The sequence below is a fragment of the Haliotis cracherodii genome, unplaced genomic scaffold (genome assembly GCF_022045235.1).
Source record: "Haliotis cracherodii isolate W230 unplaced genomic scaffold, xgHalCrac1.p SCAF_12, whole genome shotgun sequence".
In the NCBI taxonomy this organism is placed as follows: domain Eukaryota; kingdom Metazoa; phylum Mollusca; class Gastropoda; order Lepetellida; family Haliotidae; genus Haliotis; species Haliotis cracherodii.
Genome location: NW_027266267.1, coordinates 9,826,072 through 9,852,877, shown reverse-complemented (window position 1 = coordinate 9,852,877; position 26,806 = coordinate 9,826,072). Strand labels below are relative to the sequence as shown.

The 26,806-nt window shown below is 38.7% G+C and overlaps 1 protein-coding gene across 1 annotated transcript; it reads right to left on the bottom strand.

Moving 5' to 3' along the window:
- Positions 1-321: 321 nt before the first annotated feature.
- On the bottom strand, positions 322-26,182 carry LOC139456977 (uncharacterized). Its single transcript, XM_071238438.1, has 15 exons — positions 25,955-26,182; positions 25,257-25,413; positions 20,926-21,140; positions 19,882-19,997; positions 19,002-19,186; positions 8,187-8,297; positions 7,570-7,766; positions 6,433-6,600; positions 5,807-5,959; positions 4,688-4,779; positions 4,241-4,328; positions 2,270-2,582; positions 1,753-1,967; positions 1,274-1,470; positions 322-562 (listed from the first exon to the last, which is right to left on the bottom strand). The coding sequence occupies exons 1-15, from the start codon at positions 26,180-26,182 to the stop codon at positions 322-324; spliced, it is 2,676 nt and encodes an 891-aa protein (XP_071094539.1).
- Between the last annotated feature and the right edge of the window lie 624 nt (positions 26,183-26,806).

Sequence of the window (26,806 nt, the reverse complement as noted above, 5' to 3'; positions counted from 1 at the left end):
ATTCGTTTCACAAGTGCGTGTTCAATGGATTTGAGTGTATGTAAGTAAATTGTGAGTGCCGCGTGCATCCAGAAAACATAGCTTACCTGCTGTGTGGTCCCTTTTTCAGTGATCCATTCATGTAATTTACTTACTGGAAATGTTTTGGCAGATAATCGAGACTGATTATTCCTAGGCGTTTTGGAACTTACATATCGGAAAAGAAAAGACATTGAATCGTTTAACACGTTGACTCGTTGTAGTTGGGAAAGTAGTCTACACATGCTGGACACACAGTCAGGTTCTACTGTTTTGCTCCCAGGATAATAATGATCTTTAAGATCATAGACCTTTTCCCTCCTGAGCCCGTTTCCTGTGAGATACCTTTTTATATTTACATATCTCAAACACTAAAACAACAGCAGCTAGCCCCACACCACAACCAGCAACTAATAAAACTGTGAACAAATTCCTCAGTTTTAGGCCATTATCTTCTTCCTCCTTTGATGAACACACCTTCTCGTCTAGGTTGGACTGTTCATACCACTTATCAATAATCCCACGCTCCACAAGGAACATCAGCCTGCAACAATGAATATTAAATGCTGCACTTTGAAATGAACTTCGAGGAAATTATTCTTTTGTGTTGAGGTTGTGAACTTACATATTGGAAGCACAAAGACACTTAATCGTTTCCCCCTACTAGCATCATGACGGTGAGTGTCATGATGTCAAGCTCACTCGTTTGTAAAGTTAAGCTAGTCCGGACGTGCGGAACACACAGCGCGGTTCTACTGTGTTATGGCACTGAACACCTTGGCCAGACTGAATATATTCAAAAGAGTATCATGCCATGTACTCAAAGGGTCTTTGTTCTTTGAACTGGTTGGATTTTAAAAGTACTTGTCAATAATTCCTTTCGCCACTAATGTCATCAGCCTGTCATAATTGCTTGATTAAATGGTTCAGGTACACGGGACTTCAAGGAAATTTGTTGAGAAAGAACCGATTCATTAAGGACGAATATATTTACGAGAATGATATTGGTATCCTGACATGTAGCCACATGCCCATGTGTAACGTCTTCTATCGAGACTGATTATGCTCGTGTATCATAACTATTTGAAAGTGATTCATAAACTCATTTGGTCGAAATGGTACACTGGACAAAGATATAACATAGCTTCAGAAATGGTTTTGTCTCATATATTGTCATATGTATACTCACTCTGGATCCATCAGCAAAGCAAGAGGAGAATGTTTTGGCACAATTAGTGAGGACATGGCAGGAAACCTTTGTTCCATTGTGTGAGCCATGTCACACTTATCAGCCATGTAGCTGTTGATAATGTCACTGTCCGTTATGAAAGCATACCGCCCTTCAGCTAGTCTGATCCTGTGGTAAACAATGTCCTCTTCATTAGTGAGGTTGTCAGGTTGGTGCTCCCTGTTCTTTTCCCAGATTTGTTTGTTGACAGAGTCATTCGACCCCTGCAATGAAATGTCAATGACGTCTAATGTGTCAGTATCATGTATTAATATGCATTATGAGCCCTGTAGCAACAATATCAACACAACGTAATGTATAGTGGATTCTGAGAATCTGAGTACTCCGGTATTCTTTCTAAACTGGCATGTATTTCCGGACCAAGCAATTCAAATTGACGAGAACGTAGTAGTCTGAACCTCTGTGTAAACAGGCATTTTTACCATTCAAGACTTAGGCAAGACTCCAACGCATACATATGATCGAATGTAGAATACAACACCTACACTGAAGATCTCTGCGACGTATGATCCGGTTTCAATTCCAATACCATAGCCACTGTCGAGCAGATCATTTAGACCCGTGAATGGTACATTGTCCTTGGTCACAGTTAGGAAGGCAACCAGGTTCCCAGAATACACTGCCGTGATGGGAATACAACACAGCCACCAAAATGCGAGGAGGATCCGATTAGACTCTGTGTTTGGCGGTGTAGACGGCCCTGTAATCGTTAATGTACATATCTGTGCTGGTAATTCAATTGTTTGAATGGTTTGCAGATGTTTTCACTGCCAAACATTTTGGTATTTCATATTATCAGCTAATCGGAATCAGGTTGTCCAGCAATCACTTATTGTGATAAACCTTCACATAGATGCCTCTCTGTTCTAAATCATACTTTGCTGACAACCGAAAAACACCCGGCACACAAATATCATCATGGGTATTATTATTTGAAATGGTCTTATCGTTTGAACTCCAAAATAAAGACTGATTTTATATAACAAAACAGTAGCATGGTACCTTGCTTGCACGTAACTCCGATAGTCGACATTATTGTCTCTAGCATCTGATGGTCAACCTGTTTGCTGCGCCCGTGTTGATGGGCAGAACATCTCTTGCACACGAGGAAGGAAGTGGTCACTGCAACAATTGTCACCAGTACACATACATTGACTTGCCATTTGAAACATGAGAGCAGTACGGCCCAGTCGACGCGGGAGTCTGGCTTTTTGTAGAGGATGTCTTTGTAGGTGTATCTGATTGGATACAGAAATGTCACGTAGTTTGATCTGCGAAGGGAAACTGCATAGGGCACTGCCGATATGTCCACTGTCTGAAATGATTAAAATGAGCAACTAGCTATCGTAAACGATAAATTGATGCTATGTGAGTTGATTTAGCGTGACCTTTTGCATAGTACATCGACTACATGAAAAAATGGTTTTGTTATGGCACTTATACCTGTAGATGGACATGAATCTGCTTCAAAGGCATAGCCTTTGTAAGACACGTTGAAGGCTACTTCCCGGATTTCATGCCACATTAAATAACTAATTCTGCTTAAAAGATGCATGACTGCCTGAGCTAGCTTACCAATACGTGACCAAGAATTCTAGCACCCGTGAAGATCAGGGATAGACATGGTATTCCTCAACCCATGGTTGTCGTAAGAGGCGAATAACGTGATCGGGTGGTCAGGCTCGCTGACTTGGTTGATGCATGTCATCGTATCCCAAGGGATCGGTGCGCATGATGTCAATCACTGGATTGTCGGGTCCAGATTCGATTATAAACAGACCGCCGTCGTGGAGCTGGAATATTGCTGAGTGCATTGTTTATCAACACACAAAAAATAATACTAGCGCTTTCAGATGCCTTATCTAGGAATGATAGGCTAGGTTATGTTGTCATTTATGCAAGGTATTCTAGTTCCTAATAACTGACATTCATTCATAAAGCTACATAAACTTGTTTTTACCGTTTTACTAAAATATAACTGTCACGTGTTCAGTTCTGTCTTGTCATTCAGACATGCTTACTATTCGCTGTGGACAGTGTGTGATGACTAGATACATGTGTTCCTGGTGTCATTTTATTTTTGCTCATGAAGGTGAATTTAATGTTAGGTAAGCTAAATTAAAGGAATATCCAGGTATCTGAAAAACACAAAGAATGCCATTGATACCCGTGCATTTGACAGTCTGGTTAGGCATCAGGCAAGATCTAGGGGATACATTTGCAAAACCGAATGTGTTTCTGTAAAATTTACTACATGTATTGTATCTCTTTATCGTACGTTTGAAACTGTAAAACAAATTATATTCATTGATATTTTTACCCGGTGTTACACCAAATTGCATGATTAAGTTTATTTTGGATTATTTTGCACATTCAACTATTATTGTTACACTTTTGGGTAGAACGTGTTGTTCATTCTTTGTTATGAATAAGACCACAGGGTCTTATGCTTTGCACAAAGCATGTTTATTGATTGCTGCGTTAATAACATCATTAGTTGTTTGTTTTATTTGATTGTTTGTTGTTTAACGTTTGCACTCGGCAATATTTCTGCTAGTCTGGACTAGACAAGCAAGTGATTGACACCATCTATCCATAAACACGTGTTTAACTTCTTTAAAGCCAACAGCATTGTGACAAATCCTCACTCATGCTGAGCCTGTTCTAGCGTGATTTATTCTCAAGGTGGCCATACCCGATATTAACGTGACAATATGATGAATATTTTGACATCATACGCACTTGCCTCGTCACGTGTAATGACTGTGACTTTCATTGTTGACCTCCACGCGTCTTTCTGGGCCTGTCCGTCTAAAGGTTAAAGTTTGATTGCAATGTATTTGTGTACACATGATGTTAAGAGATTGCTTTGATGACAGATACCAATATGCTTTTGGTTTTGGTTTTCTTCCATAACCTCTCAAACACTAGGTATCGTTTCTGTTGGACATAAGTGTATTTCTCACACCCTACCTTGTTTAGCAACAGTCCCATGATTCCATCCCATGTTCCATTGTCATACTTTCCCCATGACTGATCCTCGGGCTCAACGTAAGTGTAGCTGGAAAGAGCATTAAGGAAATCGAATATTCCACAATTGTGTTTAAAATATACAAAGCTATCTCATTTGCTGAGTACAATATAATAAATAATGTGTTCATTATTTCTGCATATTTTCGTAAATGTCTTTTCCATAAAATATACATCCGAAGTAGGCATCAGAGACAAAATAAATGTCCAATACAATTCCCTATTGTGTAGGCATAGTAAGCATCGTACAATCGATGTAGCAGAAATTAACATGGAAAGGAGTTGCAATGAAAAATATGTGTCCGTTTTATTTTAAAGATTATGAAATCACAGGGTCTAATTTATGAACCTTTCTTTTGGTTCCTGTGTCAAAGTTTTTGAAAAAATTACCTGAAATTAAATACCCCTGATAGATGGGATATGAGTCTGCTGCATGGCCCGGAGATGGTTTTGGTTTTATTATTCAGCTTGCATGAAAACCACTGAAACAGAATGTGTGACAAATTAATCAGCATTCATTGTACCTGGTCAAACCCGTCATTGCTAAGATAAACAACGTTTCCCTTGCGGCAAATTGAGAAAGCAACATTTTGAATATTGAAAAGGTAGAAAGAAACAGCGGAGGAAGAACTGAAAATTTGTGATAAATTCAAGTATTTGCTTGAGCCTGACAGAAATGTATTTTGTATGGGGTATTGGTTGTGGTTTGCCGATATTTAATTTTAATCTTAATATTGTTTGAATACATGTTTCAACTTGCGATGTCTAAAGTGAATATTATAGTTATATAGTCCACAGTTTGTCTATTCTAAATCGCACCTTAGTTTACCTAGCGTTGTTGTAATATAGTTTTACAGGGTACAGTAGAAGGTGGCGATCCGTCGAGAGTCTCTTTGTTTCTGCGTTCTCGGTATTCACCTAACGCATGAGTTCTACAAATGCATCATGCTATACGGCAGTGTAATGTATTATTAAGCAATGTTGAAATAGTATTACTTTGTTTCTGTTGAATTCAGTAGAAGGTCACAGCATCGTATTTGATCATAATTAGTTTTCAAGAAATTAGTACTATATAATGTATACAGTGCTGTGGAAGTTACTATATTACGATTCTGGACCAAGCCTGTTATGAACAATTCTGAAAGCAAGTTAGACCACATCAGTGGACAAGGGCAAACCTATCTCATCTCACATTATGTCTCACTTTATGTCCTCAAGACCAGCTTTTGTGTGAAGATTCACCCTGGACACTCAGCCAAGGCCTATCCTGGAAGCTTGACCACTGTTTATATATTTGATACTGCCATTGTTTATTGTACATTTGTTGGTTGTTTCTTGGTCTCACACTAAATTCTTTTGATTTCTGGGTTAACATATTGTTTCGACACGTACCAATCTGTTCGGACTTTCATCTCAAAGTATGCCGACAGGCCTTGATATTTCAGAAATACTGTAAGTTGACCTCAGATACTTAAGTAGGTGTTACACTCCTGTAATTAACAGACTGACCTGTAATGCTGCTGCCTTCAGAAGCCTTCCATTCAAACCGGTCTTGGTGTTGGGAAAAATACGAGAAGAAAGGTCCTTTGTAGGTACTTGTGAAACTGGCTGCAGTTTTCTTGAAGCGTTCTTCCACATCATAGTCTGCAGCAAGGAGATGTTCTGACAACACAATGTTACATTAATATCACATATATGAAGCTGATTTGCTGTCACAAACGAAACATGCATTGAATGAAACTGTTACACAGTAAGTTGACCCACTATGCACAGACATACATGTACAATCAGTACAACCCAGTCGCATTCATAACTAGAGATAACTAAGTCTACATTAGAGTATAAGGCACTATGACAAACTGAAGACATGTACACTCCGAATCGATGTAACACGAACTTGAAACTAGTTTATGAAATATAAGAAAAGGTTTACCTTTCTTCGTTAAAGGCGGGTATTTGAAGGAAATGAGGAGACATTTGTTGATCTTAACAACTTTTCAAAGTTATATTTTTGCTCTTTGCATAGTTGTAATCATGATTTTAATTCATTTAATTCATTCAGTAATACACAAATATTGTTATTTCAACAATCTGGTGGGAGGGTAATGACGAATTTGAAGCTATGCCAAACATACCCTGCATATGCTGCCACTTATGTTGTTTATCGTCGTTACAGCAACGTTGTCCAACACAATGTCGTCAATGATCAGTGCATCTACCGTTCCCGTTGTCAACACTACCAGCCACCTGGAGAAGTGTCGAAGAAGTAGGCCTGCTCCAATGTCGCTATCAAGCTGCTGAGCCTGTTCATAACAGATGACAGGACAGTGTATATAAGCTGGATAAATTGGCAAGAACATCAGACATTTCTCCTCGCTACCTACTTGAGTTGGCAGTTTACATGCATTCTCTTTGAATAATATTCATAGTTTGAGTTGCACCATATTCTATTCTACCTTGATATAACCAATTCAGGTAATCAGGTTTTCAAATCGACTAACATACCCCGGAGAAAATGTAAGCACTTCTTAAAATCTCTTTTTGTTGGAAGTTAAAGAACGAAAAATATTCCGTATAGGTAGTACGATGTCAAGCTGTGATTGCATGAAAGCGATGTGTGGGAATATATTGTGAACAGATATAACCAATTCAGGTAATCAGGTTTTCAAATCGACTAACATACCCCGGAGAAAATGTAAGCACTTCTTAAAATCTCTTTTTGTTGGAAGTTAAAGAACGAAAAATACGATGTCAAGCTGTGATTGCATGAAAGCGATGTGTGGGAATATATTGTGAACAGAAGAACAAACGGGTCGATAAAAACTCAGGGTTTCATAAGTTTCAGTGGCACAGAGAAAGCTGTCATAAAGTGATGGTTAATGTTTCCCTTGATATTGTTTTCTCACCAGACACTATTTGCTCTTCCATGTAATCATGTTTGCGTGTTGTGCAAAACTCACGTGGTCGATCATACAGGTAAACTTATGATAACACCTATGACATAACTGTCTTTTTTGTTTCTTTTTTGTGTGTTTGGTGTTTAACGCCCCACTCTGCAGTATTCCAGCTACAGACGACTGTCTGTAAATAATCGAGGCTGGACCAGATTATCCAGTGATTGACATCATGAGCATCGATCCACGCAACTGGGATAAGATGACATGCATCAACCAGGTCAGCGAACCTGACCACCCGATCACGTTAGTCGCCTCTTTCAACAGGCAAACTGTAGTATCGTAAAACAGAATAACGCATGGCATACACAGAAATACCTTTTGTAGCAGAGGACGAATTGTTTCAATGTCAGAGAGAACGAGAAACTTGAGGTTTCTTGTGACAGACGCCAGATTTTCATGCAACATGACTGTAGACATATGCGACGATATGGTGCTGGTAAAGGCATCGAGATCCAAAATGACGGTTTTCCCCTGTCGTGAAATTGTTCTGGTGATGTCGTCTATTAGCGAATCTTAAAAACATAAGATTTAATAAGTAAATATAACCTTCCATTTAAACCCTATTACACAGAGAATGAACAATTTTTATTCTTGGGTCAATTAAGCCTTACACTACTAAGTGGCATGTATGTAGTATTATCAGCATAAATACTCTTACACAAATGCAGTACAAATACAAACATGTTATGCTGACGTATTCTTAACGATAAGCATATCCTCTAGTTTCTGTCAGGGAATCAACATGTCTAATAACCTGACGGATGGGCAGCACCAATTCAATTATGAAATTGGCTGAAAGCATAATATAATTATAGTATGTAGAGACAGATTGATAAAAAGTACTAAGTATTGAGATAGCATCGCCTAGTAATGTGGCACAAGCATACAAAGCTTTAGCCTACATACTGGAACAAACCATTTAAAGTGTTAACCTGTTTTTGGTCCAATAATGATAGCCGTCGGTAACATGTCCATCTCACAGAAGAAACTGCTGATGTTCCCTGTATCAGAGACAGCTTGCGAGTACCCAAGGAACCCACATGCTGAAAATAAAGAAACATTTAGGGAAACATGATTGCAACACACCCAACATAGTCGTTGGGGTATCTATCTCTTTCCATCCATCCATCCATCTATGTATTTACCTATTTAAACCTTACACCATACCTTTAAGGGGATTGGTCTCGTAATTTCTAAATGCTGTTGGTGGGTGGTTCTGAGCTACCCAATCTCCATTTGTTCATACAAAGAAATATTTTAGTTACATGTACACAATCCTTTTATTGTCCATCCTTGATTATTCCTAATTCATTTAACATTTGTTTGAACTTTTTCTAGTTGTAAAAGGTGTTTTTTTATAAAGACTCCCTGATTGTACCTTCTTTGAAATGTGCAAATCCGATTCAAATGTAAGCCATTTTCTTTTAACCTAAGGTAAAAGGTGCTCTCTATTACTGTTTCATAATTCATAAGTAAAACCAATGTACAAAAGAAACGATACCAAGTGTTTGAAAGGTTATGGAAGAAAATCAAAAACATATCTAGAACATAGTGGTATATCTCATAAGAGCAATCTTTTAACATTATGTGTACAAACATGCATTGCAATCAGAACAGGCCCATAAAGTGGAGTGGGTTCAACGGTGAAAGTCCCAGTCCTAACACATGACGAGGCAAGTGTGTAAAATGTCAGAATACTCATCATAATGTCACGTTAATATCAGATATGTCCACCTGCAGCATTAAAGCACGATGACGTTAAACGTAGGTAGGGTCGATGTGCTCTGATACCATGGGCTCCTTTTCTCATGTACGCGGTATGACGACTGATCGTGTGTCGCAGTGCCGTTAATGTTGCCGTGACGAAGCGGTTTCAGATGTGAATTGTCCGTGTGCAGATGTCTTGAATGGGCGTGGTCGTGCGTGGTCTTCCGCTTCTCGGCGTGTCTGTTGTCGGACCTGTCTGATGTAACCGTTGCATCAACCTGGTAATGGTGATACGGGCGCATCCAACCGTCCTGGCAATGATGGCGTGCGTCGCTACCTGTTGGGCCATTCCAACGGCTCTCTCCCTCTCTGTCGCAGTTAAACGTGAATTGTTGGTGTGCTTTTTTGGTGTTGTGTTCCTAACGTGTCGAGGCACAAGTTTTATACAGTAGATCTGCACGTGCATTTTGTGCAAGTGCACTTTTTTACACGAATTGTAAAAATTTCCCGCTTTTTCCCACCAATGACATTTGGCTTGGTTAGTGGGATATGTTTAAGTATGTTTTTTTATATATAATAAAGCAATCATAACAGTTTGTATCGTTTATTTGGACATTAGTTTAGGACGGTCACTGTTAACACAAACTCAAAGGTACATTATCCTGACAATTAGAATATATAAGTTAATTGATTGTAAATAGATAGTATCCCAATAGCCAAGACATTTCCATGGCTACAAAGCCCGTTTGTATGTTCGTCACGTTCCGTTTCCGGAGCATAACTCGGAAACCGTTTAAGACTTTATTATGAAACTTTGTATGTTTCAAACACATGCTAAATAAGTCATTCTTTATGTTTTAGTATCACTTAACATATGTTTTCTTGACAACAAACAAGGTTTAGACTCAAATACGCTTTGTGTTTTCGGAAACTGTTTAATATGAAACTTTGCACTTTACACTTTGGCAAATACAGTAGTAATCAAGACGATTCGTATTTATTCTGCAATTGATCATCATGAAGTATAACAGTACAATTACCTTATCCATTATGCTAAACATTTGGAATAGGCAAAGCGAACAAACTCAAACCTATATACCCGAGGTACAGAGGCCCATGACAACACATCAAAGTGATTTGTATTTCTGTCGCTATTGCTCCCCTGAAGTGTTTACGGTACAGTTATCTCGTCCATTATTGTAGCTATTTTGGATATGCCAAATCAATCCCCTACATCCGAGCCGCTGATATTAGAAATACAATTAAATGTTTTGTTGAAGCATTAACTGTTTGGCAAATATAAAACCAACATTTTGTTGTTGAAAGTTATAGTGAATGCTTAAAGTGACAAGAACCCACCTTGTATGAACAGAAGAGAAGTTCCTAAAATGTCAGGAATTGCCATGTTCAGACGTCGAACGCTTCCAACACAGTCCGAGAGCTGTGACTTTACACGTTTATCCTTATATTTGAATGCACATGTACAATCGGTTCATAACACTTTGAATGATTTATGTGGACGAAATTCGGCTTCGTGACAACTCTTGAAGTGGTTTGTAAACATGTTAATGAAGATATTACGCCTTCTATTTGCTCTTCACTGTCGACTTAAAATATGTTAAATGAATCCTTGTAAAATAAAACGTGATTGCCATCATTTAACAAGGCCATATTGTAATGATACAGCAACTACAGTATTTAGGGAAATGGAATGGTAAATACATCACTTCTTTCTGCCAACATCACATTATCGACGTTAATCACATGTCCCTTGAGGCGACTTACGGGATGGTGGTCAGGCTCGCTGACTTGGTAGATGCATTTCATGGATCCCAATTGCGTGGATCGATGTCCATGATGTCAATGACTGGATTGTCTGGTCAAGACTCGATTATTTACAGGCCCCCGTCATACAGCTCCATTGAACATTGCTGAGTGCGACGTTATCAACAAACAAACACATTTCCCTAGGAAATAATTACAAAGACTATTGATTTACGTTTGTTTCATTTATGGCATTATGACTTTCATGCAGAAGCATTACAAGATTTTTTTTCAGATTCATTTTAAAAGCACTTGTTCTGATTAACAGTGGGCTGAAAACAAAGTTCTCTATCCCACCGGAATATCAGACAGGCATGTAATAGAAGTATTTACTTAACTCTTTCAACACAACAGGTCAATACGCCGGCCACGGTGCCATGAATCCCCAGACACCGGAAGGTAAACCAGCAAGGCTCTAGCCTCATCAGAATTATTTACTGATCTGTTTGTTGGTAGATTTATTTGAAACGTGCAACGACAAAGTAATGGAATGTAAAGAAATGAAACAGCATCGTGTCATCACTTCTCAAACAGAAACAACACCATAAAACAATCTATTTGAATGATATCATGATGCTACTTTCGTGTCGTTGTATATGGTACCGAAAAAGTGTGCAAAATTAGCAAAATAAGAAAATTAATATAAATGGTGCTGATTTTGGTTGTAATTTGGTGTCTTCGAGAAATCCGTTCCAGTTTAAACACAAAGAAAACACTAACCCAATATGTTTGCTCTTGTTCTTGAAAAGCACATTTGACACTGTAAACACCTTTATTATACATTCTAATATGCTGCGATCAAGTACACTTTTTGAGCTGTGTCATGATGGACTGACGTCATGTCGCTGTTCAAATTACTTCCTCGTGATCAAACGTTTCCTTGGTAACATCGTTCTTTCATTACCGTCGAGCAAGCTGTCGCATCCACATCAATTTTCGGTAAAATAGTTTCTATAAACTTGTCGAATAGTTGAAAGAAATACGGCAAGACGATGTCAACCTTGTCCCATGCCGCATGCTTATGTCGCAAGGTCAGGCTTCTAGTTGTCACACCTTCGTCGACAGAATTTTATACAGTTAACATATGTATTGTTGGGGTTAAATTTTATCTCGTCACGATATGGCTGCAATGCTGCCGATGTAACGTAAAATATTAACTCACTCACTCACTCTAGTTATCACAGACTGGTATTCAAAGACGGAGTTTTATGAAATGTATTTATTTGCCTGTAACAAGACGCGTCAACATCAGAAAGGTGTTGATTACTGTCGTCCTACCAGGCTGACAGGTGACGATTGACTGTTTGCATTATAAGTGATATATGTAATAATGATAGAATGTAAAATAGGCAAAAATATATCACTTATATATCACAAAAATAGCACTTATTGGCTATCCATGCTAGTGCGTTTATAATAAGATAATATACTGACTGTAAGTGATCCATAAAATAGTGTTTTTGGTATAATATGGTATTAAAAATGAAACATGTAAACATATAGTATTGTTCCTTTCACACACTGCCTTACTAGTGCAGTGATGAAGTTAGTAATGGCGATTAGCGCGATGTTTATATTATACGCGATCGATTCTTTACTAACTTCAATTTACACTACTTGATTGGTTATTAACAACTGTATTCGATATAATTGATATACTAGACGTTAGATATAGATTTAGAGGGCATATATAAGGGGAGTGCCTCCACCTGCGCACAGCGGTAGGCTGAATTAGTATAACGATTATCCACGATGACCCCCTGCTTCTTCCTCTACTTCTAGACCTGGTGGGTCCCATGCTATACTCTAGAGGTGGGTGTTCCTTGTGAAATTCCAACGCCGTTATTCTGTCCAAGGTCTGCTGAAGTATCTTAGTTATCAGTCGATGGTTTCCTCAGAGCTGTCTCTAGTTCCTCAAGTCTACTCTGGACTTCCGATAGCTGCTCAAATACCTTGCTGGAGAGATGGTGGATAAATCCATGTTCTGTGGCTGGTGTTGTGTACGAGTGAACTTGGGCTTGACTTGAGAATAGGAGGTGAGCTCCTGCTCAATAATGCTAACAGTTTGCATATGTGTGCAGAAGTACATGTTGAAACAAGACATGTCTTGTTGCATCCTTCAAATGTGTATTCCGAATTCTTAAAAAGGATTTTGTGACAACTGTACAATACAGACCCTCAAAACAGTTTATAATATCTGTCACTGTTGCGTCTTCATCCAAGAAAAGAAGAATACAAGCATCATCATCACCTTTAAGTGACTTCCTAACTGTCTGTGTCAGAGTGGCAGTAGGATAAGTGTCATCTCTAATGAGGCACCAGATCTCGAAATTCCAAATCTCATAGGATGTATCACCCTTTCCCTGAAATGATAGATATTCTCAGTGGTTGCTGGTGTACAGGCCAAAGTCAAGTCGAAAAGGGTTGTGGGTAAATGCAAGGGTTTGTACTTACTGCTCGACTGGGAGATAAAGGAGAATAACCTGGTGTGGTTGGTGTGACCATGTGCTCCTGGCTTGGGTTGGAAGTGAACTGATGGTTCTGTTTTGGTTGGGCTGTAACTTGATGAATGTCATATTTACCAGTGCTCTTCAAGTAAGCTTACATCCTAGACTCAACACTGTCAGATGGAGGTTTAGACTTGACCTCCCAATCTTCACTACCTTGAGTCATGTTGATTGATACAACCAGTGATATATAGAAAAAATATGTTATATACCTATGGTACATGTGAGTTACACCAGGTTGTAAACATATACATGTTGACGTTGACAATGTGTGTCACTGATTTACATGACCATGTCAACACAACCTGATTGTATACCTATAAATTCAAACAATGACACTGTGTGTCACTGAATTACATGACCATGTTAACACAGCCTGGTTGTATATACATATAAATTCAAACAATGACAATGCGTGTCACTGAATTACATGATCATGTCAACACAACCTGGTTGTATATATATCAATGTAAACAATGACAATGTGGGTCAATGAATTACATGACAATGTCAACACAGCCTGATTGTATACATATACTGAACAACACAAGTTCCTGTGACATTGAAAAAGATTTAATGCAAAGTTATGTTTTTTACCAAATCTGAAACACTTTCGGTTTGCAACATATAAAAAACTCAAATGGTTTAATACCAGCATGTTTCGAAGTTCCTGGAGTGTCTGTGGAACACATGGTTGACGTCGAAGGCGCCGATCCATCTCATCCCACATGTGCTCGATTAGTGAGAGATCAAGGGAGCGAGCCGGCCAGGGGATGACATTCATGTTGTTTTGTTGAAGAGATTCCTTAAGTCGAGCAATATGAGGCCGGGCGTTGTCATGTTGAAAGGAAATGCCTGGGCCACGACGACGCAAAAGTGGTAGAATAACAGGACCGATGATCTCGTCGCGGTAGGGCTGTCCATTGAGATTTCCCTGTACCACTATGAAACGGGTCCTCTGTCCTGCTGTATTTCCACCCATACCATAACGCTGCCGCCCCCGAACCGATCTTCTTCCATGACACAATGATTGACCTAATGTTCAACTTGACGTCGGTTTGTGAAGATATTCGTCGAAGGCCAGGGATGCTTCTTGCAGTCACTGTTGTCTTGTCTTGTCGATTATTGGTTACGCGTGGCCTGCCACTCTGAGGATGGTCTCTGACTGCATTCGTCTGTTGCCAACGTTGCCATAAACACCAAACGGTGTTTCTGTGGACGTTAAATTGTCTTGCAGCATCACGTTCACTCGACCCTGCTTCAAGCATACCAATGGCTCGCAGACGCTCATTTTCGGACAGGCTTGGCATTTCGTAATGTTGAATAATTGCCTAATTTAGTTGTTTTTCTGAGTGGTTGTTGTCAGCACGATGGTAAACAATGCATATGGAATCACGTTAACGCAACATATTTGTATACCCATTCGTGGGTAGTGAAATGCATTTGGCTTGCATAAAAGTGAACTTTTGCATGGAACGCATGCTTTTATGTAGCAGTTTTTTTATGACTTGTTTCCATACATGTACTACAATATTGAAAATCAAACTTTATTTGTTTGAAAAATACACTAAAATATTGGCGTCACAGGACTTTTTGTTGTTGAGTTTATCATAATCTACAACGCCAAGCGTGAATAAGCGTTAAACATGTGTTGATCAACCGCACTGACGCAATTTAGCAAATAAATATTTGCTGTGGGCAAATACCTAACTTGTATATATTTTTGTGTATTTGAAACGTATTAGTTAATTGTGGATACACTGGGTGTCAAAAACATTCACAAATCATGACAGATGAATTGTTGCTTTCATATACAGCGAGCATCGTGTTTATTTCTACGCCATATTGTCGAATGTGTTTATTTCTACGCCATATTGTCGAATGTGTTTATTTTTACGCCATATTGTCGAATGTGTTTATTTCTACGCCATATTGTCGAATGTCTTTATTTCTACGCCATATTGTCGAATGTTAACGTCTATGACATGGTTTTGAGACAAGATCAAAGACGCTGCTCTGCATATATTAGGCAATAGACAATGTCATTCGTTTCACTTTGAAACACCACCACACCCTGTCGGTAAGAGTTGTCTGATTGGTGTGCAAATAACTGTGTCTTGCTGTGTCAGTATCGAATGATTTTTGTGACAGTTGTTAAAAGATCGATGAATGAACGAACGAATAAATGAATAAATGCATAAATGTCCTCCTGAAAAATCCGAAGATTCTCAAAACATCAAAATTATGTAATTCAAAATTTAGATAACAATATAATCAAACAAATATATATATATACCAATGTCCCGCATATATACAGGCTGTAAACAGTAAGAAATATTGGTATTATTACCACACATTGTTGGGAATAATTGATTTTAATACTGTAGTAGTAAAATGAATAAAAGCTTGTTAAAAACATTCTTTTCCATATATTGATACTTGCATATTGATGTAAGTCACTACTATTTAGAGCTACAAAGAGGAGAGAATTAATAGTGCGCCTTGCTTTTGTACAGCTCTCTTCTGGACATAATTTGAAAGGAAGATTACATTGTAGAACAATACCAACAACAGTTTACATTATCAAACAAAGGCATTTCATGTCTGTTGTGATAAGCATGCATACACAGTAATTGCTTTTTTCATGAAACACAACAGTGTCACTTTTCGATGCATTGTTAATCGTCACTTGGATGCGTAATCAACAACTGTATCTGAAGCTGTTTGTAGAACTTTAGGGCTGTAACTGATAACTGTAGTATCATCAGCAAGTATCAGCATTTGTAAACTAACATCATATATACATATTCCAATAATATTCATTCTTGTGTTCATTGAAAATCCTGCAATCTGATAAGCTGAATTGGTCACGTGTTATTGCATTCATTTCCCAATAAATGTAACAAAATAAGCCACACCCACCGAGGCGCACTACTTTTATCACAGCGGAATGTCGGGGAATCCCAACAGTCGACGGAATTCCCTTTCTGCTCACGTGTATCGTCATTGTCGTAACTGCTTTTGGGCGTCCAGTGCGACCCTATTACAGTTACTAAATGTATTGCCGTTCCTGGTCATCATGGTAAATTACGCCAAGACATTGCCACTCGCCTTGTCCGCCGCGGCTCGGCTCCGTCAAGGAGTGATTGGTCTAACGACACTTACTCCAAATTGTCTCTATCACCATTCACACACGCATAATAAAGAAACGCAACACCAGCTTTATACTCACATAGTTTTACTTACTCTCAGCCCATCTGTCAATACAGGACAGGATCAGAACGGCCAGACTCCTCACCAACTGGGGAAAACTTAGAACGATCGGGATTCGACTCCTAATGGTGAAGGTATCATTTTATAGTGTTCGGGCCTGGCCTGTCTTTGTCATCTGACCATGAACTCAGAAGTGTCGTAATCGGCAAAATACAGAAGCCTACGTGCCAGATTGCTCATCTCTCTGTTGATTGTGTGACTCGAATCGGAAGCTCCAAATGAAATATACCTTGAAACTCTATTTGTTTCATCAACTAATGGACGATAGCCAGGAACCAATCCAATGATAATTATGAAATGTCCAGAATACACTTTTGATAAATGTGAAATGTCTTTTATCTATTGATTCCTTTCAAAATAAAAGTTATGTCACAAACTATATCTAATGCAACTCCTCATTGCAGTTATAATGGTTTTATTTGTTACCATTTTCTAATGTTTTTGAGATGCATTTTTAACCTTATAACATCATGCACGTGACATTTAGCGACATTCATGCATATTCATTGTCCAAACTACCCTTTGAGTGAATGAAGCAGCAAACGTGCAGGCCCGCTCGCCCTTTTTTCCCCTCAGTTCAACTTTCATGTCTTCAGGTTTCAATTCTAACTAGCAATTTTACAACTTTGTTTTCCCGTTTTCAGGGAAGTAATGTTTGAATCTGGCGGTAACTGACCATGTCATTTGAAACGGCCGCCTTCTCCCGGACATATTTCTTCCGGTTCGTTACACACAGTCTGACTGTTGCAGTTCTTCTCGCCTCTTGCCTTAATTGACAGGTCATATGAACACTGTTTTGATCCTATTCTCCGTTGAATAGCTACTGACTGTGTAGGCGTGTCAAGTTATGTGCATAAATTAAACGATCACCTGATTCATGTCACGCCACAGTATGTATTCATACACCTAGAATGTTTATCAATCTGGTCATTTTTGTCTGCTTTGATATATTCAACTGTTTTTGGCTAAACTATTGTAGATAAAACATGTTGTCGAATTTAATTATAAGCATTGACTTTCTTCGGTTCATTGAGGATTCTAACAAAAATGAGTGTGGTATCACCTAAATACGTACAATTAATCATGAGTTCGTTGGTCATATTAAGTTATTTTGTAATTTTTGTAACACGTTGCTGCTTCTTCGCTGCTTCTGTGTATTTCTTGTTTACCTCAACAGTAGCCCTACAAAAATGAAAACATGTTTTGACCAGGAACAGATTTTATACTTCTGTCATAGCGACTGATTTATGACTACCGTTGTCTGCAGTACATTTGACTCCAAGGGCAAATTACCCTGTAGCCATGTCTCCATAACTTAATTGTCATTACGTTAATCCTCACCAACATTTCATTGTATATTAACTGTCAGTCAGCCTGGACTACCATATCACTTCCCTTTAACTAATGTTTTTTTTATAGTATGGCATTTATTGCCCTAATTGATCATTCCATGAACTGTGTTGGTTAATCACGTCCATATGTCCAATGTCCAAAGCAATGTCATTGTCTCTTTGTCTGTCCATTGTTGTTAATTACTATATATGTGCTGCCATTACACAGTTACTAGGGTGTTAGTCAGGCTTGGTATTCCGAGTGCTGGCATAGGGACGACCTTGAGCAGGATATGCTGCTCGTAGGAAACGCCCTGAGGTGAGCTGGAGCTCCGCTCACCTCTTGTACGTCTGAGCTGGAAAGTCCGCTCATCGCTGTGTTTGTGTTGTCAGAGCAGGTATTCCGCTCATTGTGCAATTGTTGTTTATTGTTTACATGTTGTGCATAAAGCGTTCCGGGACAGTGATGTCGATTTTGTCCTTTATTCCCCCAAGAGTTAGTTCCCCGTCAACACATGTGCGTTGACACTACAATAATATTTTGGTTGTGAATCAAATAATATACATCAAGTACATCGGGCTCACGACTACTTTGTTCTGGTGTTGGTTATGGAAAGTACAAGCAAGAGATCGACTGGACAAAGTAAGAACAAGTCCCATGTCTCCTCCACACAAGGTAAAACTGAAGGTCGCTCTTATATTTAAGATTTAAACAGTTGACCACGTTCTCACCACGTGTTGGCATAGTGATAGTCCTATGCAGCCACAATTCCAAGGTAAATGCTATTCTGATACATATAAAGTTTGATCGACGATCCCGTAGGCATTCTACACAGTGAAGTTCTCCCGTGTGGCATGGGACATCTGAGCCAGTATGAGAAGTCGCTTAATATTTTTACACTAATGTAGCAATGTGCATGCACGTGTGTGTGTGCGTGCGTGCGTGCGTGCGTGCGTGCGTGCGTGCGTGCGTGTGTGTGTGTGTGTGTTGTAGCTCGCAATATGCGTCTGGATATGTTTTGCTCTCTGGAAAATAATGATATTTAGGATCACAGTCCTTTTCCCTCCGGAGTCCATTTCATGTGAGATAGTACTTTATATTTACATATCTCAAACACTAAAACAAAAGCAGCTAGCCCCACGCCACATCCAGCAACAAATAAAACTGTGAACAAATCCCTCAGTTTCAGGCCATTATTTTCTCCCTCCTTTGATGAACACACCTTCTCGTCTAGGTTGGGGAGCTCGTACCACTTGTCAATAACCCCACGCTCCACCAGGACCATCAGTCTGTTAGGATGAAAATAAAAATGATTGAGGAATGCAGAAAACTGCTTCTTTGGCATTGCGGTTTTGAACTTACCTATGCGAAACACACAAACACCTTACCGTTTTAAACATATTAACATCAAGAAGGTGAGAGTCAGTATGTCAAGTTAAATCGTTTGTTAACGTGAAACAAGTCTACACATGTGGGATACACTGTAAGATTCTACCCTGTGGTGGCAGTGAACTCTTTGGGCAGACTGAGTACATGTACAAAATCATCATTTCAATCACTTTAAGGGCGTTTGGTCTTGGACATGATTGGATTTTATACACACTTATCAATAATCCCATCATCCACCAGTGATATCAGCTTGCTAGAATTCAAATTATCAATGGCTTGGGTACACAATTCTTCACATAGTTATAATATGGTCAGATTTATGTGTTTTTGAATCATTATCAAATAGTGCTGATACCAGGTGTTTGCAAAAATATAAAACAATATGAAGGTAGATTGCATATGGCTTCATAAAGTGTTTTGTTAGTTTTACTTTCATATGTAAACTCACTCTGGATCAATTAACAAGGCAAGAGGAGAGTCTTTTGGTACAATCAGTGAAGACATTGTATGAAATATATGTTCCATTGTGTGAGCCATTTCACATGTTTCAACCATGTAGTTGTTGATAACGTCGATGTCCGTTATGAAAGCATACCGCCCTTCAGCTAGTCTGGTCCTGTGGTACATTATGTCCTCCTCACTAGTGAGGTTGTCAGGTTGGTGCTCCCTGTTCTTTTTCCAGATTTGTTTCTTGACAGAGTCGTTCGACCCCTACAATCAAATGGCAATCACGAATGTGTAAGTATCATTTGTTTGAATAAGTCGTCAAGAATTGCATACAGAGCTCCATAACAGCAACATCAATACAAAGGGCATGGGACTCTGAGCACCTGCGTACGCCGTAACTCTGTATCAACTGCCTTTTATTTCACAAGCAAGCTATGCTTGCTTAATACTACATTATTTAAACTCTGAGTGCTTCTATCCGTGACCATGTCTATTCTGTATATCAGTCCTAATCTCCAAATTCCTCTCTCTATACTGGCATGATTTTCCTTACAAGATGGGGGGCACGGGTGACCCATTCGTCTAAGGCGCCGCGATTCGCTGTGCAGAGTTGCGTCCCTTGGGCACGCCAGAAACCAAGGATTGTGGGTTCGAATCCCGGTTCGCCCCAATGATGTTTCTAGGTTTGTCAGCACCATACCCGTGCTCGTGGGTTTCACCGAAGTGGTAAACGTCTTAGACCTGCGTCACTTCGGGCTTTCCTCCCACACTATGCTGACAGGACGTGATATAACTGGAATAATGTTAAAAGCGGCGTTAAACTCAACTCACTCATTCACTCCTTACAAGATGATTACCAGCTCGAGAAGATTACTGTAACAATACTGTCAATAAACATTTGAAAATGGATTAAAATGTGAACAACATTTGTGTTTACATTGCAAGTCAATTAGCAGTGTTTATTTGGAAAACAAGGTAACTGGTGAATCAATGATGTACATCTGCAATACGTATTCAAAGGTGTCAATTAAAATAGGATTCATATAACAAAGGCAACGTGTTACATATGCATCGAGATGGTTAAGAATCAGTGCATTCTTTATATGATATGACGAGAATTTCCAAGGAAGTTTTGTGGCACAGACCTGTATTGTGGTAGAAAAAAAGATTTGATGGAGAATACAGCACTTACACTGAAGATCTCTGCGACGTATGATCCGGTTTCAATTCCAATATCATAGCCACTGTCGAGCAGATCATCTAGACCCGTGAATGGGACATTGTCCTTGGTCACAGTTAGGAAGGCAACCAGGTTCCCAGAATACACTGCCGTGATGGGAATACAACACAGCCACCAAAATGCGAGGAGGGTCCGATTGGACACTGAGTGTGGCAGTGTAGACGACCCTGTAATCGTTAATGTGCATATTCTCTTTTGGTAATCTAATTGCCGAAAAGTTTGCAGATGTTTTCCCTTACAATAGATTTAACAAGCAAATTATCACAGCACGAGAATATCGGCATGTTTTATATAAACTAATCAGCAATAGGTAATTGGCAATCATATCCCTTGACGTATATAACTTCTATGTTAGGATAATGGTGTAACAATTTCGTCTAGCAAGGAAATATCATTTTGCATTGAATATGCATGGTTACCAGTATACATGGAATACCATTAAAGGAAACCCCAGTCATGTCAGCAATAAGAATTGAACGACTAGTTTTGTTGCAAGAGACACAGTTGCTGAACGCGGATAGAACACTCGCTCAACGTTGACACTGCACACGTCAAACATGTATTCCATGGTGACACATCTTTGTTACATGCATATGCCAATAAACGTTACAACTATACGGTTCATTGATCGGGTACAGCAACGGTAAAGGCCCCCAAACGTGTACATGACAGAAAATAAAAAAAATCGAGGCATGATTGAAACTGGCCAATCACAGAATGCAATTGACAGGCACTTTGATAAATCTAAAAGTGGCAAATGGTTGGGGCTAAGATAAGGGTTTGGCGGGGGAAGACCTAAAAAGACAACTACCAGGGCGGGAACGATATCTACCCACCATTGTGTTGAGGGAAAACATTCATTTCTGCACCAGAACTGTGGGACATATCTAGGGCTGCTTCAGTAATCCGACATTCAATGTCAACGACACGAATAAGATTGATAACTTCGTGTCTTAAATCGAACAGCATTTCAGGGGAATTCATCTGACTGTGGCACACAGGCGCCCGAGGAAACAGTGGGCACAGCCGTTTGGTGAAGATACACTATGAATGAGGGTTCCTATTATATTTGAAATGGTATTATAGCTTTCACTCCAGTATACATGTAATCTCTGATCTTATATAACAAAACAGTAGCGTTGTACCTTTACCTTGATTGCATGTAACTCCGATGGTCGACATTATTGCCTCTAGGGTCTGATGGCCATCCTGATTGCTGCGCCCATGTTGATGGACAGGAAATCTCTTGCACATGAGAAAGGAAGTAATCACCCCAACAAGTGTCACCAAAACACATACATAGACCTGCCACTTGAAACAGGATAGCAGTACTGTCCAGTTGACGCGGGAGTCAGGTTTTTTGTAGAGGATGTCTTTATAGGTGTATCTGATTGGATACAGAAATGTCACGAAGTGTGATCTCAGATGACTCGCAACATAAGGCACTGCCGATATGTCAACTGTCTGAAACGATTAAAATGAGAAACATCGGATACGTCAGTGGCTCGTATCGCAAACGAATAATGATCTCTGTGTGGTTATTTTTATTCCTGAAAGTTTATGGCAATTCAACTGCATCAAACAAGACTTTGTTGTTGCATGTACATGCATATATTAAGAATGGCTTGTGTTCTCTTTAAATCAACAGCCTATGTAAGTCTAACGAAACCTACTTCTGCAACCATCATTTCAGTAAATTCCATCAACTGTTTCTGTTTTCCAAGACTGCACGACCTTCTGAGCTTACCATTGTATCCATTCATTTCAGAAACACAAGCATGATCATTGAAGCCCTCACAATTTAGTTTGACTGGGAATCAGACACATTTTCGAGAGAATAACAAGCGGCAAGGGGCAATATTAACTACATAAATGACCATCTGTCGATCTTTGCCTTGTCAGTGTGGAACTGACGTAACACATAGGATAAAGTGACACAATTTGAGGGGGACCCGTGAAATATCAGGTGTTATGTTCACTGCAATGAAAATATCACTTTTCTCAACTTCATGAAACTCTTTCTTATATAATTATATACTAAACGGGTTAACTGTGCATAAATATTTCACTTTCACAATGACATATAACTTGCCAAAATATTATAGTTTCAAGACTTCTTTGTATTATGTGGTTTCAGAAGTGACAAACAATATTTTCATGAATATTAAAAAGTAAAACGAGATAACCCAAACGTTTTTCCAGTGTTTGCGTACATTGTTACGTTCCATATACCAAACTGGTTGTAGGAAATGGAAAGTTACAACCGTGTATGCTCTTGAAGTTTATGTTTATTGCTGATTATATGTACATGTATGACATAATACGTAAATATCACATATTAGCAACGACAAAGATAAGCAGTACATAAATCCTTTATCACTAATGTATGACATTAGTTCTGGTAAGTGCCCTCATTTTCACACGTTTTAGATAATTACTGGTTTGTGGGATTGGTTTACCGATCGATAACATTTTCTTATCTACGATATACCACAGTAGGTTGTATGATTGCTAATAGCATGCACGAGCATCATTAGTTGTGATGAAATGTAGTGTTATATGTTAGTATTGCTTATTGTGATGATATTCCAAAGATCCAATACCGCAACTGCATGTCGTCTTGAAACAACTTCATTGGAACAACCGAATCAACGAATGTCTTGTGACGTCGGGTGCCAAATCAATTGGACACCAATATCTATTTTTTATACATTACATTTACCTTGTTTACAATAAGATTGTCTTCATTACTATCCTGCTTAGTTACTCTAAAACAACATAAAAACACATCATGCGTTTTTGTTATGAAGTGAATCTTCTAAAATTATGTTATGGAAATCCGTTGAATATGAGACTGTGGCCTTTCATACAAAAAGAACTGAATTGAATTGACACGATTTTTTTTTTCACACCATACCTTGTTTACCAACAGTCCCATGATTCCATCCCATGTGCCGTTGTCATATTTTCCCCATGACTGATCTTCGGGCTCAATGTATGTATAGCTGGAAAGAACATAAATAGAACTGAATGTTCCATAAAATATATGAACTGTTCATTATTTCTGCATATATTTGTAAATCTAAAAGTGTGATATCCCGACTGATGTAAATCACTTCCCTGAATATATACATCAACATTACCCCATATTTGTTGCCAAGAAGAGAAAGAACATATTGGCACATGGCTTTCAAGATTCATCTTTTCGACAACACGTGGTATCACCATAATTTGATTGTGATTCATAAACACGTGCACCTGATATCGTTGGAATCGCACAAAGCGCTGTGAAATTTATTTGCAATCTAACGTCTACTGTGAAAACAATGTGTGAAATATTCTACTTCCTCACTGATAACACCTATGTAAAATTTGGTAGGTAAGAAGTAGGCATCCCTATGGGAACCAATGATGCTTCTCTCCTTGCTTATCTTAGTTTCCTGCTTTTTGTGCATATAAATCGGAATTTCTGCTCGGTCTGCAAAAGTCAAAACAAGGTAATTGTTTACTGAAAGTCGAGGTATATCGGATACCTGTTGTCAATAAATAACTATCAAATAGCCAATTCCCTTCCACTGATTTACCCACTGAAATAAAGGATACCAGTGTGACTGTTTATTCATATTTACATCTAAGGATAAAGATTCAGTGTACCAAAATACCTTCCACAATACTGTAAGATAAGAAAGCTGGCTTCAACTTTACGAGAGTCAACTTTCCTTTTCCATTTTCAAGACAATGAAATATGCATGGTATAATATGCAAAGAACTTTTTCGTGTTCCTGTGTCAAAGTTTCGAAAAACGTTACCTGAAGTTTAACACCCTTGACAGATGAAAGATGATTTTCTTGCAGGGTCCAGAGAAGGTTTTGGTTTCATTATTTAGCCTGCATGAAAACCACTGAAACAAAACATGAGACAAATTGATGAGCTTTGTTTTTATTAGTTAAAACCATCATTCAAAATGAAGCATTAAGGAAAACAGTGAAGCATTAAGATATTGATGGAAAAGTACTAAGAGTCGACTGTGGTACACATTTTTCTTCCCCAAAGGACATTTGAGAGAGCAGTTTAATGAATATGGTCAAGGTTGAAAGAAATAGCGGACGAAGACCTTGCACCTTGTGCATAGTTACTTGCATCTCAAATAATGACACCAGGCCTTGATATAACAAACATACTTTTCAAAGCGGCGTTAAACACCACTCACTTGCTCACTCATCCCGTGTGCATTTATATTTGCTTTTTATTATCAGGGTGTGACATTCCTGTAAGCAACAGACCAACCGGTAATACTGCTGCCTTCAGGACCCTCCCATTCAAACCAGTTTCAGTGTTCGGAAAAACACGAGACGAAGGATCTTTTGTAGGTTCTTGTGAAACCAGCTGCAGTTGTCGTGACGCGTTCTTCCACATCACAGTTTGTAGCAAGGAGATGTTCTGAGAACACATTTTTTTCTTACATAAATAACATATATAGGACATATTATCGTGCTGTCGAATATCCCTTTAAATTAATTTACTTGTCTGGTGTCGCAAACGATAGATTCATTTAATGAAACTATTAGTCAGTCAGTCAGTCAGTCGATCCACTAAGCACAGACATACAGTCAGCTCAACCCAGTTGCCTGGAGCATATAATGCCTACATTTGAGTACAAGAGACTAAAGCCAACTTAAAACGTACACTCTGAAGTAACACAAACTTAAAGCAAGTTTATGAATTAAAGGCAAAGGTAACAGTGAATGTTTGAAGTTACTGAAAATAATGTGGAACATCTTAACCATTTGTCAAATCATATTTTCACTGATTGCATAGTTATGATCAGTTCAATTCATTGAAATGCTGCTTTGACAAATGTGTGTGTCTTTTACCCTGGTGCATCTTTTCTTTGGAGTATATTCCAGTAATACACAAATACTGTTATGTTTAATAACCTGTTGTGAGGGTAATGACGAGTATGAAGGCATGCCAAACATACCCTGCATATGCTGCCACTGATGTTGTCAATCGTTGTTACAGCAACGTTGTCCAACACAATGTCGTCGATGATCAATGCATCTACCGCTCCCGTTGTCAACACTACCAGCCATCTGGAGAAGTGTCGAAGAAGAAAGCCTGCTCCAATGTCGCTATCAAGCTGCTGAGCCTGTTCAGGACAGATGGGCGGACTGTTGGAATAAGCTAGATGTATTTGTTGAAACGTCATATTTGCTTTTCGTTACCAACTTGAGTTATTCTCATAGTTTGAACTGCGTCATATTTCTTTCCACCTTGATATTGAGAAACAAAAAATGTTCTTTTCAGAGATTTCAACTTGCCTTTGCATTCCTCTGACAAAACGAAATCACCTTTCTAAATCTCTTAAAGCGAATAATATGCCATGCAATTTATATGATGTCAAGCTGTGGTTGGAGGAAATGTGTGAGAATATATTAAAGAGAAAAAACGGTAGTTGCATTAAAACTGGACTATTTGCCTTACTTTATGGTGTTCAGTTTGGAGTTGAAGCTTATAGCATTGAATTCCTTTAATGGCTCAATGTGATACCTGATTCAAGGCATGCATCAGGGAGGTATAAATTCGAATTAACACCATGCTTCAGATCTCCATTTAAAAATAGCATTCAACATCACTCCCCATCATTGCTGACATTAAAGTCTGTAAAGATGTAATGTTATCATACTGTAGTGGTCGCACAGGTTTAAAATCACCTGGAGAGGTATAAGATCAGTGTGACATTAATTACTTACAATGTACTATCTAAATGATAATATATGTAATTGACTGGGTCATGCTTCATGTCCTCCTTGATATTGTGCTCTCAATGTTG

Excerpts from the sequence above, each read along its gene's own strand:
- LOC139456977 (XM_071238438.1), bottom strand. The coding sequence starts at position 26,182 with ATGACGTTTCAACAAATACATCTAGCTTATTCCAACAGTCCGCCCATC. Across the intron at positions 25,414-25,954 it reads TCAGTGGCAGCATATGCAGG|AACATCTCCTTGCTACAAAC; the intron begins GTATGTTTGGCA and ends ATGTGTTCTCAG. Across the intron at positions 19,998-20,925 it reads ACGTCGCAGAGATCTTCAGT|GGGTCGAACGACTCTGTCAA; the intron begins GTAAGTGCTGTA and ends ATTTGATTGTAG.